This window comes from Centroberyx affinis, unplaced genomic scaffold (assembly GCF_046629955.1).
Source record: "Centroberyx affinis isolate AG114_WGS23_722 - 3 ecotype Tasmania unplaced genomic scaffold, CSIRO-AGI_Caff_v1 ptg001803l_1, whole genome shotgun sequence".
NCBI lineage: Eukaryota > Metazoa > Chordata > Actinopteri > Beryciformes > Berycidae > Centroberyx > Centroberyx affinis.
Genome location: NW_027280193.1, coordinates 569,155 through 583,949, shown reverse-complemented (window position 1 = coordinate 583,949; position 14,795 = coordinate 569,155). Strand labels below are relative to the sequence as shown.

The 14,795-nt window shown below is 39.9% G+C and overlaps 2 protein-coding genes and 1 long non-coding RNA gene across 4 annotated transcripts in view; all 3 read right to left on the bottom strand.

The window, feature by feature from the left end:
- Positions 1-321: 321 nt before the first annotated feature.
- On the bottom strand, positions 322-1,342 carry LOC139652493 (uncharacterized). The gene is made up of 3 exons (XR_011695746.1): positions 1,262-1,342; positions 804-1,133; positions 322-459 (listed from the first exon to the last, which is right to left on the bottom strand). It is a non-coding gene; the product is annotated as an uncharacterized lncRNA (long non-coding RNA).
- Positions 1,343-3,840: 2,498 nt separating this feature from the next.
- Positions 3,841-4,281, bottom strand: LOC139652480 (ribonuclease-like 3). Its single transcript, XM_071529569.1, has one exon. The coding sequence runs from the start codon at positions 4,279-4,281 to the stop codon at positions 3,841-3,843; it is 441 nt and encodes a 146-aa protein (XP_071385670.1).
- A 4,493-nt stretch (positions 4,282-8,774) lies between these two features.
- Positions 8,775-14,795, bottom strand: part of slit3 (slit homolog 3 (Drosophila)) — a 274,061-nt gene continuing 268,040 nt past the window's right edge. Inside the window, exons 36-39 of one of the 2 annotated variants that reach the window (XR_011695745.1) lie at positions 13,540-13,697; positions 12,571-12,776; positions 9,388-11,982; positions 8,775-9,327 (exon numbers count right to left, since the gene is read on the bottom strand). Coding sequence is in view for 1 of the 2 variants with exons in the window: in XM_071529582.1 (XP_071385683.1) it covers positions 11,729-11,982; positions 12,571-12,776; positions 13,540-13,697 (618 nt within the window). In the remaining variant the exon portion in view is untranslated. Of the gene's footprint in view, positions 11,983-12,570; positions 12,777-13,539; positions 13,698-14,795 lie in introns of both variants that reach the window. The other variant, XM_071529582.1, reaches the window with a different exon arrangement.

Genomic DNA, 14,795 nt, shown 5'->3' with positions numbered 1-14,795 from the left:
ATTCAACTTTAATTTTACCCTTTGATAAAATAAGTTACATGAAAAATAAAACATTGGCTATTACAAATTTCCATATTGAGATGACCATGCTGTAGTTACCTTCAATCTGCAGTTTTGTTCTATTTCCAAACAGGATCTCTCCACATGTAGCCACGGCACAGTAATAAGTCCCAGCATCAGAGGAGCTGACGTTCTTGGAGAAGCTGTAGACACAGCTGTGTGGAGCAGAGGGAGTCTCAGGACTCTTCTCACATCCATCATGACTGTTTCTATGGGTGTAGATGATGTTTGGATGAGATTCGTCTGATCCGGCTCTGAACCAGTACACACTGTGTTCTCCTGGACAGCTCTTGGTCTGTGAATCAGTGAGGACTGAACACTGGAGAGTCACAGAGTCTCCTGGATGGACTGGCTCAGATGGAAAGTCTTGAATGACAGCAGTGATATTAGGCTCTGGTCCTGGGAAATGTAAAAAAAACAAAAAACAACAACAAACAATACTCTCCTCGATGAAATTGGAAGTGCACTGCAGTAAGGATGTACAGTATTCATTCAAATTAAACCATATAAAACTTACCTATCTCTATCAAAAATATTTGTTTGTGCATAAAGAAAAGACAAACAACTACATCATTTTTTTTTTTGAATAAAACTGTTTTCTTGACTTTTATATGGAAATATGTACCAATATTTTGTGCGTAATTAAGTGAGAAAACTTATTGGAAATTATATGTTGGATATTAACATGATCACTTCATACTTTTTACTGAACTTTTCCCTTTTGCTCATATTGCTCTATTTACCTTTGATTCTCAGAAATGCTCCATTCAAAAACGTCAAGCTTAGTTGTTGTACTTTCATACAGTAGTAAACTGCAGTATCGCTTAACTCTGTTTCTGTAATATGCAAAACAAATTGTCCAGGCTTTTGTTTTGCTGTAATACGAGGAGTCTCATTGACGCCTGGATAATCAAAGGTAAAAGTTGCTCCTAAGACTTCAGGCAAGTTTCCAGCAACAAGCCTGATCCAAAATAAGTTTCCTGGGTTCCAAGACTTCTGTCTCATACATGTTAGAGTCACACTTTCCCCAACATGAGCAGTCTTTGTCATAAAGATCTGATCATCTGTGCAATCTGAAAAACAAATCAAATATAGAGCAGTAATTAACAACATATTTAGATTCACATACATCCCATCAGTTATTGTAATAAGATGACAATACCTGAAATAAAGTGAAGCTGACCTTTCTACACATACTTACACCCAATTCTGAGCACAAACAGCATGCAAAATACAATCAGCATTTTCTGGTTAATCCACTTGAAACAGCGGCTAATTTAAACCACACTGGAAGATGATTCACCTTAATGTGATTATATCAAATGGGAGGGAACAAATTTCAAGACGAATCTGATTGGCCTGTCGTCATGTTGGCCTTCAACTGTTATACCACAGTGGAAATAATTTCAACCAGATCCCTCCAACCTGCACACATGAAACAACACCAGCAGTAGGGTTTTATTTTGTCATTACGTATTGTGAAAAAAAAAAAAAATCCATATTTGACACCTAAAGAAAATGAAGAAAGGAATTATTATCAAACACTTTGAGGGCTATGAGGATCACACTGTCAATTTTGCCAACAACTGACAAGCAAGTATTTATGAATTTATTATTTTGTTCTTTAAAGCACTCTTTGTGATCCACATAGATTTTTCCTCATTAGCCAATGGCCATCTTTCCAGAGAGCAATATTGCCCATCTCCGTTCCATATTGGAATGGAAACTGTGAAGCTTAAGCCAAGATATATATGCTGTTTGAAGACTTGCTGATAATGGGAGTAACAGCAGCTTACCCTTGTTGATGTAAAGGTTGAAGGTAATCACTTCTTATTTCCTTCCTGTAGTCCTCTCACCTAAGAATACAATTTCAACAATGGCAATTCTGCAACTGTTTAAAAGTCAGCTGAAGCCACAGGAACAGGTACAAAGGTTTTGTGGTAAATTAGAGTATTTAACAGCATATTTAGATTCACATACATCCCATCAGTTATTGTAATAAGACGACAATACCTGAAATAAAGTGAAGCTGACCTTTCTACACATACTTACACCCAATTCTGAGCACAAACAGCATGCAAAATACAATCAGCATTTTCTGGTTAATCCACTTGAAACAGCGGCTAATTTAAACCACACTGGAAGATGATTCACCTTAATGTGATTATATCAAATGGGAGGGAACAAATTTCAAGACGAATCTGATTGGCCTGTCGTCATGTTGGCCTTCAACTGTTATACCACAGTGGAAATAATTTCAACCAGATCCCTCCAACCTGCACACATGAAACAACACCAGCAGTAGGGTTTTATTTTGTCACTTAATGTTGTGAAAATAAAAGAAAATCCATAAGTGACACCTACAGTGAACACAGCACATCTTTTGTTAACAGGATTTTTTTCTGTAAGAAAAGAAAGTGTATCATCAACAACAAGTAAGTGTTTTGTTTCAGGATGTAAATATAGCAATGTTCTCATACTGTGGGCCCAACGTCTTTCTAGCCTTGAAAGATATTTAGGTGCCGTTTTCTGCTGATTGGTAACTGCTATGGTCTTTCAGAGTATCTGAAAATATAACTCAAACCCTTGAAGGCACAAAACAATATCACCACTTATAAATGTCATGTCATACTGCGAGGTGTCTTTATTTATTTAAAGTTGCTCCAATGTTCCTCCAAGAGAACAACAGAGAACTTTTTCTATGTTGTGACTCCTCACAGGTTAGAGTGGCATTTTCACTAAATGCAGTAATATACACAGGATTTTCGGCAGTTAAAATGTTTCTAATAAAGTGCAAACCTAAAGGAAAGAGCATCTTAACAAGGTAAGAATTATAAGATCCATGCTTTATGTCAAAAATTATGGTATTGCCCTTTAATGTCGACTAAATGTGAAATAGTGAAGTCTTATGGTGATCCTGTAGCTCAGAGGGTACAGGGGTTTCATTCGCATTGCATCACCCATGCTAAAATATATGCATTCAAAATACTTTAAGGTACTTTGGGTTAATGATCATAGCTTGCAGTTTTTATTTACTACCTCGTATCGGCACTGTCTGTATTTTCTAACCCTCTAAATTTGATGTCTGTGTATTCTGATTTTAACAACTGAACAAACAGCACTACATATCGTCTTCTCTCTCTTTGCGCTACTGCCATCTTTTGGTGGAAACCAGATGAATCAACAGAGGATGAAGGCAACAGGTTTATTCAAAATGAACCTTGTTTGTTGACTAGTTCAGCTGTTGATTTAGAGGAGGCCTTGACCCCGATGGCCTGTAAACATTTCTGTAACTCATGATCTAATCAAACAACCATACTCAAATTTTAATGATTGCAGATTATTACTTGAAGTAAAATTAAATCAAAGGGATTAATACAATTTGGCAAAAATTTTTAATCATTTTTGAGTGGAGAAGAATACAGATGTTTTGGTGATAATCTAAAACTTTTTCCATTCACTTGATTGTCTCCCTTTTCTCTAAAATTATTACTTATTTTTGTATATGTTTGTAATATCTATTATTAATAACCCAAACCACCAGATCCATTAACTAAGAAGAAAAATTGTGAACTTGGGAGATAGGCAGTGTGTACTGCCTGATAATGTTATAGCTGTTATTATTGATAATAATAATAATATAGATATTATTTCTACTGTTATTCACAACTACATTGTCAATTATTGTACATCATCGTCTCACAAAATGAAGAAACAAATGTAGACAACTGTAAGACTGTTTTATTCATCAGGCAACTGAATTACACAGGTGCAATTTAATCAGTTCTCAAAGTGTGCAATGTCTCTGTCAAAGTGCACAGGATAGCCTGAGTTGCATGCGATTGCAATTCTCCTGGTGCGAGCTTGACCCCTGTACTGACAGTTGGGACGTGTGGCTCCCTGGTTTCTCAGTGTACAGACAATGATGGAAAAGGGTTGGAGGCTTTTGGTCAGGTGGCCATATGGCTGTCCTGCACGCCCACAGATTGGCTTGATTAATTTGGTGGTGGCGAGGATGAAGGTATTGGTCTCCTTACACTCGTTGCTGTCGGTCATGGTGATGTCCCTGCTGCGTATGACTGCATCACACCTATCGGCACTCATCCGCCCGATCACATGCTGATTTATGAACTTCCTGTAACGGGGATTTCCATCTTCAGGCAGAGAGAGCACAGTGGCACAGAGCAGCGCCAGCAGCAAACTCACAAACTGGATCCTCATGATTCCCTGGTGAAGAAAGTGCAGAGGGAAATTATTCCCAAACACTCTAAACACAATAGACAGGCAACAACTGAAGGCAGTGTAGGTTGATAGCTTTACTAACAATATATGACGAGCAATATTTTTTATGTATACGTTGGTTCCTGAAAGCTCACACTGACTTTAACCATTTGCCCATGCCCATCCTTCCAGAAAGCAATATTTCCAATCTCAAAGTGCATAGATTTCAGGGGGGTTTGTGGGCTGTAACTGTTTATAAGTGCAAGCAGCTTGCTTGGCCAATGATTTAATAGATTTATTTATTTGTTTATTTATTTTTTAATATCAATAATCAGCCATATTATCAAAAGATGTTGTGCTCCACACGGTTGTTGGCCAAAATGAAATCCGCTGCTGAATTCTCACAGGAATATAGTGAAATACAAAAAGACTGACTCAGTAATAATAAGATATTAAGAGTCTAATGTTTATGTGTCGAAGACTTGCAGTGAAATCTGTGATGCCAAAATACAATACAGCCAAGGGTTAGGGTTAGCATGCATGAATACTGTACTTGCTGACACTGGGAAAGTAATAACAGCAACATACCTTTTTTAAAGTAAAGTATAATGGTTGTCGCGTCTTGTTTCTTCTCTCGATCTCTCAGCTAAAACAGAAAATGGGCTAATCAATGTCTAATCTGCTTTAGTAAAGTCAACAAATTTGACAAACCATAACATGATAATAAGAAGTATATTTACCTGTATCGTGTACACTGATCAGTGAGAGTAAAATGTCGTGTTGACTAATTTATAGACTTTATTTTGACCTTTGGTCCTTGACCCATTTACAATGTGGGTGGGGGAATTCACAATGCAATCTGTGTTGCGCAGTTGGGCAAATGGAGAATTGCTTTCTGTTTTGACACTTTAAGTTTTGATTCTGTGTCCCAACAAGACAACAGAACAAATAAACAAAAAGGCTAGCTTCTCTGCACACTTCAGTATAGTCTTCAGAGGGGAGTATAGAGATGGACAAAAATACATCAAAAAGTCAATTTCAACATTTCAACTTTGACATTTTGATTTGCTTCTAAAACAGTGTTTTAAATGGTAAATTTGGAGAATTTAAGAATACTATTTACAGTTAAAACATCATGGCTCACTTTTTGTGAATACTTCAACAATTCATAACAAGTGAGAATACATTATATGTCCAGTGATTAGCTTATCATTGGCAAACATCACTGGTTTCACGATCACCTTTAGCAAATTAACTATATGGCTGCTTGTCTGTGTACAATGTGTTCAAACATGTCATGAAGGACACAAGAACGCATATTGAGAAAGACCCAGAGACTTGTATTGACAATGTATCGATTACTGTGCTATAGCCAAAATAAAGAGTAGGAAATGTGAATTTAATTTTAAGTGCTGTAATTTTTAAGATTTTGAAAATCGAAGTATACCAAAGTATTTTGAACGTATCTTGAGGATCTGGAACATCTAAAATAAGGCCACATTAACTTTCCTAGATGTTACAATCATCACTCTTTAAGTAATGATAGTGAAACTGGTCTCATAATTCTCCTTACGCTGTATACTCTGTGTCCAGTTTCTCTCAGGTGCTGGTTAGAGCAGGAATCATTATGCGTTATCCATCCATTAATCATTAACTATGTGAGTTCACAAGAGCACAGGGGTGTGGACGGACCTTCTCCCCACACTCTGAAACAGGAAGCAGTAAGCAAACTTGTACACAGTCACCATAACCGTGTTGGCATATCTTATTTTGAAATACTCACTAACCCTAACCCTTATCCTATGGTGCAAAATTCAGGCAAATGCAGGTCAGGCAGTCAGTCAGTCATCTGTCGCTTCGTGAGATGATGCGCTTCATGAGATAGATAGATAGATAGATAGATAGATACTTTATTGATCCCGAAGGAAATTCTGGACCTCTAGAGGGCGCCTTTAACTGCAAGATTCAGTGTTTCTCACAGAAGCACAAAATCAAAAGTTGGTCAGTGTATAGAAATTGATCTAAATCTCTGATGAGCCATGCGGGCATCACGTCATGTCTGTCATTTAGAGATGCACAATCAGCAGACAGACCAGCAACATTGTACTCAATGCAGCAGTCCCGGTGTGAAAACAAAAGTGAAACTTGACATTGCATAACTTGCTCCAAACTCGCCTGTGTTAAGGCCAAAACACACCGCTGCCCCTATTATTAGGGGCGCCCACACTGGCGGCAGCTAGGCGCGGCGGCTAGGCGCGCCACTGTCCTATTTCCAGTGTCGCCGCCCCTGAAAAAACGCAATAGGCAACTCACCCATGGCATTTCGTTTAGTGTTGTGCTAACTGTAAGTTTAGCTTTCACTATCTAACCTGAAGATTTGAATTAAAAGCACTTGCGAGCGCAGTCTGCCGTTTATTTAGAGACCAGACCGGGTCAGTGACGGCTCCGTTGTTCACCGGGGTGAAGTTAGTTTCAAGTTTGATATTCACCGGTTGATGCGCCTTTTAACGTCAATAGCTCCGTGTCAATAGCAGATTTTTTCTCGAATTAGGTTTTTTTATAGAGAGAAACACGGAGCCAATGTTTCACAGTGTTGATAAAGTCAAAATCACCTCCGGTTGTGATGCAGTCATGGCAGAAAGGCATCCAGTTGGTCCAAACCCCCACTGAGTATTTACTGTGGAACCAGGTAACTGAAAGCTGCCTTGATGTTTTCTTTAGACAACAGTAGATTGTTACTTAAAGCTGTGTCCCAAACTTGATGATTTATGTACATTAAGAGTGATGACATCTGCAGAAGACGTATTTTAAAGGCATGAGAACGTAACTAGTTACTATTTAGGGCAAGTAACAAAGTAACTAGTTAGTTTCAAAAGTAACTTTCCCCAAGCTCAAACCCAGGCATTCTGATCGAAGGGTGGGTCCATAATCACTACACTACTACTACTTAAACAGAAACTACTTCGCTTGGACAACTAGTTAGGTTGGACAGATGGATCAAAGCACTCACACAGTGCCAGTGGAGCAATGTTAGCTACTTACTTATGCATCATTGACGAATAACAGAGATTTGACGAAATAGACAGAAGCCCACCTGTGCTGTGTGAAGAAACACAGCAGTAGTTAGCTAGCTAGCTCGCCCCCCCTCATTAACTTAATGGTAACGCCAGCCTTTGGAATCCTGCTAACATTAGCTCACTCGTTGGTCGACTCATGCTAGATAACTTTTCTATACTAACAAAACAAGTCACTTGGTTGCAGTGCTTGCTGCCTGTTCTGTCTTCATCTTCTGTCACAGCGTTAACAGCCTCAGGATGGTTCTGCTGGACATTTTTCTAAACTGCACACCGGCTGGCAAGCACTGTGGAGACAAGTCTACTTGAACACAATGATGCAATGTGACGATAAAAAAATATTTCTCTCCACATAATCACAGAAGAAAGTAATTCACAGAATAAAGTGTCATAAGACATCTAATCAAGTGTGTAGAGTTCTGATGGTTTTGATACACAGCTCTGAGTGCCACAATAATGATGCAGTTTGCTTAGCAACAGCAAACCTAAAATCTATTTTATGATAATTAGCATATGATAATTAGCCAAACGATAATTCAGTGTCCTGAATCCATTTTTATTGCCCCTTGGACGTCAGTTTTGAGCCCGATTCTGTAAAGCACTTGATAAAGCTTTGTATTTTTGTTCTGAAAAGCCTTATGTAAAGTATTATTATAAAGTTAAATATATAATAATTACCTCTGCCAAGGAGGTAATGTTTTCGCCTGCGTCTGTGTGTCCGTCCATCTGTCCGCCTGTTAGCAGGATATCTCAAGAAGTTGGGCATGGATTAGCACAAAACTTGGTATGAAGGTTGGTTATGGGCTAAGGAAGAACTGCTTAACTTTTCATGTCGATTGGCCAAAAGGGGGCATGGTGGTGGGTCTGGCATATGACCAAAAGGTGGTTGTCACACATGGCTGAGATCTGTGCACATTTTGTAGTTATGATAATGCCGCCCTGTTGCATTTAATTCCATCTATGTAGACAGCAATGGAAAGATCAGACTGTTGCCACATATGGTCAGAACCTCTGAATTAGTGTGTATTTGTGCGAATCCCGCCTCAGCCTCTGGTGGAGCTGATCTCCCAGCACACCAATATTTCCCATGTATTCTTTCAGCAATGGTGTAACCGCTACTGCTACAGAAAATGTGGAAAAAGAAGATAACTAAACTGGCCAAATTTCACCCAAAATGCAAACAAATATTTGGACAGAGAATTAGTACTATTATTTCATTACGGCATACAAATAACAGATTTATTTTTGCACTGGGTATGGAACCCAAACCAAAATGATCCTCAACCAACACTGCTGGGAAAAATGATTTGGACAATTTTGCTTTTATATATTTTATAACTCTGTGGTGAAAGTCCTTTACAGAAGGATTCCATTCTTAAGAACTCAGACATGGGAAATAAGTTTAGTTTCAATGGTAGTTTAATTTCAACATTCAACATAAGTATCCATTATCATCACTCACATATTCATGTTTTTCACCTAGGACCTGGAGAATGTGAATAATCTGCATATGTTTATCACTGATTTAATACTTGTTATTTTTCATGGATTTATGATTAAGGCATCTCATATGATCGCGTCGTGTTTTATTCTGTTCACACAGAAGAATTCAACCCTTAAGAGGAGGGAAGGGGGAAGAAGGAAAGAGCGAAGAAGAGATAAGAGGGCAAGAAATAAAAGATCAAATTGTTGTGAGGACAGGAATGGAAGCAAGGAAGGAGGGAAGGAAAGAAGAGAAGAGTGAAGAAAATGGTGAAAATTAAGGTCTGGATAAAGGGAGGAAAAGATCAGAGACAAGGAAAGGAGGAGGCAGGGCAGAGATAAGGAGGGGAAAGGAAAGAGGGGCGGCCGGATGGAGGGAGGAAGTAAGGAAACAATGAAAGAAGGAAGTACTGCGGTGGAGGAATAAGGAAGGGAGGGAAGAATGGAAGGCGTAAGGTGGGAGGAAGTAAGGGAGGGAAGAAGGAAGGACCTGGGGCAGAAAGAAAGGGAGGGGAGGTATAAAGAAAAAAAGCGAGGAAAAGAAAAAAACAAGGAGCGGAAAGGGCGAAACTCTAAAACCGGGAATACAAGGATAATACTGTTGAGTATCTCGAACCACCAAAACCCAGCAAAAGAATACGATAGCTGTAAATTAACTGTAAAAGTGTGACAATACCTGTCACCCTGTAGTAAACAAAGCAACAATGTGTATTTATAAAGTAAACAGTACAGTAGTAGTTACATTATTGTCTTTAATAGTGTTAGTCATCTATGGACGGTTAAAAACCGTGATGATGTAGCAATGCTTTCTGAGAGAGCTGGGTTGTGGCACCTCGGTCCCAGCCAGACTCTTTCATCTGATAGAGTTACACAAGCTACTTTGATGTAGCCGGCAACTGAGTCATTAATGAGGAGGTTCATTATGATCAGACTGGAGCACTCGCTTTTTTAATCAAATTACTGCAGGTCACTTTGTTGATTCCCGCTCCGCCCCATTCATTGTGTAGATTCAAAGCATTTGCCAATTATGAAATAGTTTCAGTTTACGGTTAAGATTAAAAATGAGAATTGTGAGTCGGTCTCTTGCATCCCCTTATTAAAGTACTTTAGAAGCCCTCTGAATGCACCTTAAAGTACCTTACCAAATAATTAAACTTACATTAACGTCTCATTACATAAGACGCTGAATGCATCACAAAGTAATACTGGAAGAGGGAAACATACATTTAAGAATCTGTGTTTTTGTTGTTGCTATAAGTTCATATTCCACACAAGGCTATAGAGACATGCATTGTGTAAACCTCAAGTAAGTGACAGTGACACACAAACCCAAACAACTGACATCAAAAGGAGGGAATCTGGTATGAATGGGGCTCTTATATAGAGACAAGGACTCAATTGAATTGTGTCAATTTACATTTGCTTGGCCCTACGCACAGAACTTGACTGGACAGAAAGGGCATTTCCTGGTGTATCATGGGAATTTCCTTTAGGTACACCTAAGATGGCTGCCATAGAATTTTGATTGCGTTGTCATGGAAACAGGTATTGTTTCCTGTGTGGAAAGGGTATGAGCCTCAGAATGATGAAAACAACTGCCACTGGAAAGTTTGTCTCATGCAACGCACCAATGCTTTTGTCCATAACAAAATGATCAAACATTCACTGGCAGCCATTGAAAATGTTCCAGCTGATCATTCAACAATGCTGAATTTCAAAAGAAGGATACCAAGGCACTTCAACGTATAGATAAAACACCCATCTACTGTGTTCCTTCATCAGGGTTTGCCTTGGTATTGTTTTTTTGAAATTCAATTCTAACCTTAACAGCCAAGTGCTCCTTGAAAATGTATTTTTCTCAATATAATGTTGATTTGAATGAGAAAGTCCACTATTTATTACGGTTAACTCCTAATGAACCACAAATGTCTGTCAGATTTTCATATCAAACCTCATTTGGAACCAAGTCTGCTGTGCAACAGCAAACTGAAAAAAAAAACAACAACAGCAAAGATGGCTTCCTATGGCACAGCATTAGAACAACCTGTTAATTCATCTCTGTGGAAAGAGTCTGTTGTCTTTTCTCAGAGAACTCACATGTGAGGATGATGTCCATTATATTATGTAGCAGGTTAGCAAGGCGCACACAGTTCCCTTTTGAGCCTCCAAGGATGAGAGCAAAAAAAGACTGCCACCATTTCCTTATTCTGACATCTAGGGAGCTTGCTGCACCAATCCCTTCTTGGCGGTCATTTTGAAATGACGTGACGGCCATTATAAAAAGACAGCCATCCTCTCTCAGTGTCCAAAGCCTCCCACACATCAGCACTCACATAAACGTCATGCAAATACACTTTGAAAATATAAAATTCATTGGGTTAGGGTATATATTTATATAGATTTATACATACATATAAATTCATATACTTTTTAGGAATGTTAATCTATTTTGCTGTGTACTTTTTCTTCTTACAAGGTACAAAATAACTTTTCATATGTAACACATTATATAATCAACATAAAAAACAAAAACTCATCAGTCCTTTTATCATCTTTTAGAAAAAATCCCATAATAAAAATAAGTTCTATGTTTTTTTTCTCACTTATATCTTACAATATATTTTCTCTCTGTCAAAAAACACACACACAGGTCCCTTTTTTGTTTTTGTTTGTGGTTTCCCTTGGCAGCAAATTGGCGGCGGTCAAAATCAACGTGTAAAAAAAAAACAAACAAAAAAAAAAAAAATCACAAAATGGTGGTGCTCATCAACGTGGAAAAAAAATCTCAAAACGGTGGTGTCGTTGACGTGCAGAACTCGAACAAAACGGCAGCGGCGGGTGTGGCAAAACAAATGAACAAACTAACAAAACGGCGGCAGGACGCGGCGCCGTTACAACGGGCACTTGGAGCAGCCACATTCCAGGGCGGTTTCCATCTCCTCGGAGTACGAGGTGCCGTCGGTGCAGCGGAAGACCACCTTCCTCCTCCGGTTCTTGGTGGCGCCGCAGCAGACGCCGCCGGGCGCCGCGGCCTGGCAGGACCGGTGGCAATCCATGCGGGGAATCTTGCTGGTGGACGTGCACGTCTTCAGGGGGTGGTGGCGCTTCAGCTGCTCCCTCACCATCTCCCCCTGGCACGTCAACTCTGAACGTTGGAGGAGAGAAGCGGAGAGAGAAGTTAGAGGTACTGGGATAGTTTTTACTGTTGTGAAAGAGTTCAGTTGTTTCAAAGAAAGGGAGATGTAGTAATAGCTTCTCAGTCTATTACACAGTCGATGCACCTGTGTGTTAGGTGCTCCACTAGGGGGCACTGCAGTGCATGTATGCAGGGGAGCTTGGGAGGTGAAGAATAAATCGGGGCTCATTCTACCTTGAGCGTTCAACTTGACATGACGTGTTACGTGGTCTGTCCAACACAACATTTACAAATACAATAGTTTTCTTGTATACATGGTTTTACATGATAAAGACTTTGAATATAGTGTTTAGATTTTGGGAGAGTGAGCTTAAAGTTGGTCTTGACTTGCTGTCATTGTTTTGATGTGGTTTAACATGGATCCATGATGAAAAATCCATAATTGAAGCTTATTCTACTGCCTAAATGCCTAAAATGTAATTATAATTTATATATAAAAGCTGACTTTGCTGAGCTTTTGCGTCTTACGTCGACATATCCCTCCCTTTTACTCTCTGTGCTCTTCCTTCTCCCTGTCACACTCTCTCTCTCTCTTACCATTATCACAGGTAGGTCCGGTGAAACCCGGCTGACAGTGGCAGACCGGCTCTCCTCCCTCTGAGACGCGACACTCCCCGTGTCCGCACCGCTGCCCCCTGCAGGCTGGAGGCTGCTGGTGCCGGTCGCAGTACTGACCCTGGTAGCCATCCGCGCACTGGCAGCTGTAGGACTGACCCTTCGGCACACACAGACCATGAACACATCTGGAGGGAGAGAATAGGGAGCAGTGAGTGCGTGTGTGTGTGTGTGTGACTAAAATACTGGCTCTTAACCCATCATTCACACTGCGAGAAACAAAATCAACAAGTCAGCAGAAGTCCATTCATTTCCTACAGAGCTGAACGACCAGGAAAACTCGACCCATGTGTGGACGGTCAACAGCAAAAGTTGGCTGAACTTTTTGCGGTCATTAGCCGTCACAGCCAATCAGATTTATGTGCCCCCTTTTATCCCCACTGATGTGATTTCATCTTATTAACAATAGTTGCACACACAAGCATATGCATATGAAACACTCCCCTCTGGTAGGAGGCTGCGGTCCATCAGGACCAAAACCTCACGCCACAAGAACAGTTTCTTCCCGTCTGCAGCTGGCCTCATCAACAAGGCCCGGGACCCCCACTGACACAGTCCCTTATCCCCCCCCCCCATACCTTTGCACATTCTTGGAAAATTTTTTGCACATACCTGTACAAACTGTACATTTCATTCACTATTGCACATATATATTTGTACATATTTTTATTTCTTATTTTTTATTATATTTTTTATTATATTTTTAATTGTATTATTATTATTTTTATTTTATTTTATTATTTTTATGTTTATTGTATGCACCTCCATGCCAAAGCAAATTCCTTGTACTGTGAAAACTTACTTGGCAATAAACGTTATTCTGATTCTGATTCTGATTCTGATTTGTATGTGTGTGTATATCCATGCACATTCTCCACTCTCTCCACCTACGCGCTCGTCTGACAGGGGCTGGGCGCCGTCTTCTGGTCACACAGGGCCCCAGTGCGTCCCGGTGGGCATTCACATGTTACTCCCGTCTCCCCTCCCTGCCTGCAGGCTCCCTGGGCACACACACTGCAGGAATGACACCCGGGAAGAATGCCCTCACCCTGGGGACAGAACAACAAGGCAGGGTGAAAACACTGGGAGGTGAAACAAAGAACAGTGTCAAGAAGCCTCTTAATGCTAATTGGAGAAAACAAAGAGGCGATGTAATGCTACCAAGCAAACATTTTTATGTTGAACAGATGTTGATGCAACGGCCTGCACCAACGATGGAAACTTAAAGAGTAACTAAACCCCAAACCCAAATCTTTGGTGAACCCTGACGCCTAATGGTGAAAAGTAGGGTACTGAACTGGCCTTCTCCTATTGGCTGGTCTTTGTGCCAGGTGATGTCACCACCTGTTGTACTCTATAGAGGGTGACATCACAGGGCACAGAGACCAGCCAATAGCAGTTGACCAGTTCAGTACCCTACTTTTCACCATTAGGTGTCAGGCTTCACCACAGATTTAGGTGGGCTTTAGTTACTCTTTAAGTTAGTGCGAAAATGAAAGTTGAGACGACGTCCATATTCATCCATAACTGCTACTTGCATCATTTTAGTAAATATCTTTCTGACATCAGGTCAAAACAGTTTCCACATCCATTTTAATATTAATTTTTACTATGTTATATCATATTATGAGAATTTTGTGCTTGTTTGGATTGACGTTGAACTTGGCCTTAACACTTCCTGTCCATCAAATGCTTCCTGGGTAGGGGCAGAAGCTAAGGAGGAGCTCATGGAAGGTTGTAATACTAGGAGCAGAAAACAAGGACGGGTTGAAATACTGGGAACAGAATCCAAGCAGAGGTCATATAAGAGTAGAAACACAGAAGGGGACAATGAGCATCCTAATGCTACCTAATGATTTTTGCACACTACATATCAAAATTAGCATCAGATTAAAAAAAGGCAAGCATTTATACCTTCATTTGATTCATTTAGGTTGTAAGCCTCTCTTTCTCTCTGTATCTCAGTTTTTTTCAGTGTTTCAGTTCACCGTCCTGGCACTACAATTAAGAGCTGTTGTTGCCAAAGCATCAAGGTAAAAGCTTCTAAAATCCCTTTCCCACCTTGTACCGCTGCACTTGTGTTTGCTTGCGTACATTTGTTTGCATTTCAGTGCCTGGATGAAGGAGGATCTGGGTTTCTGCGTATT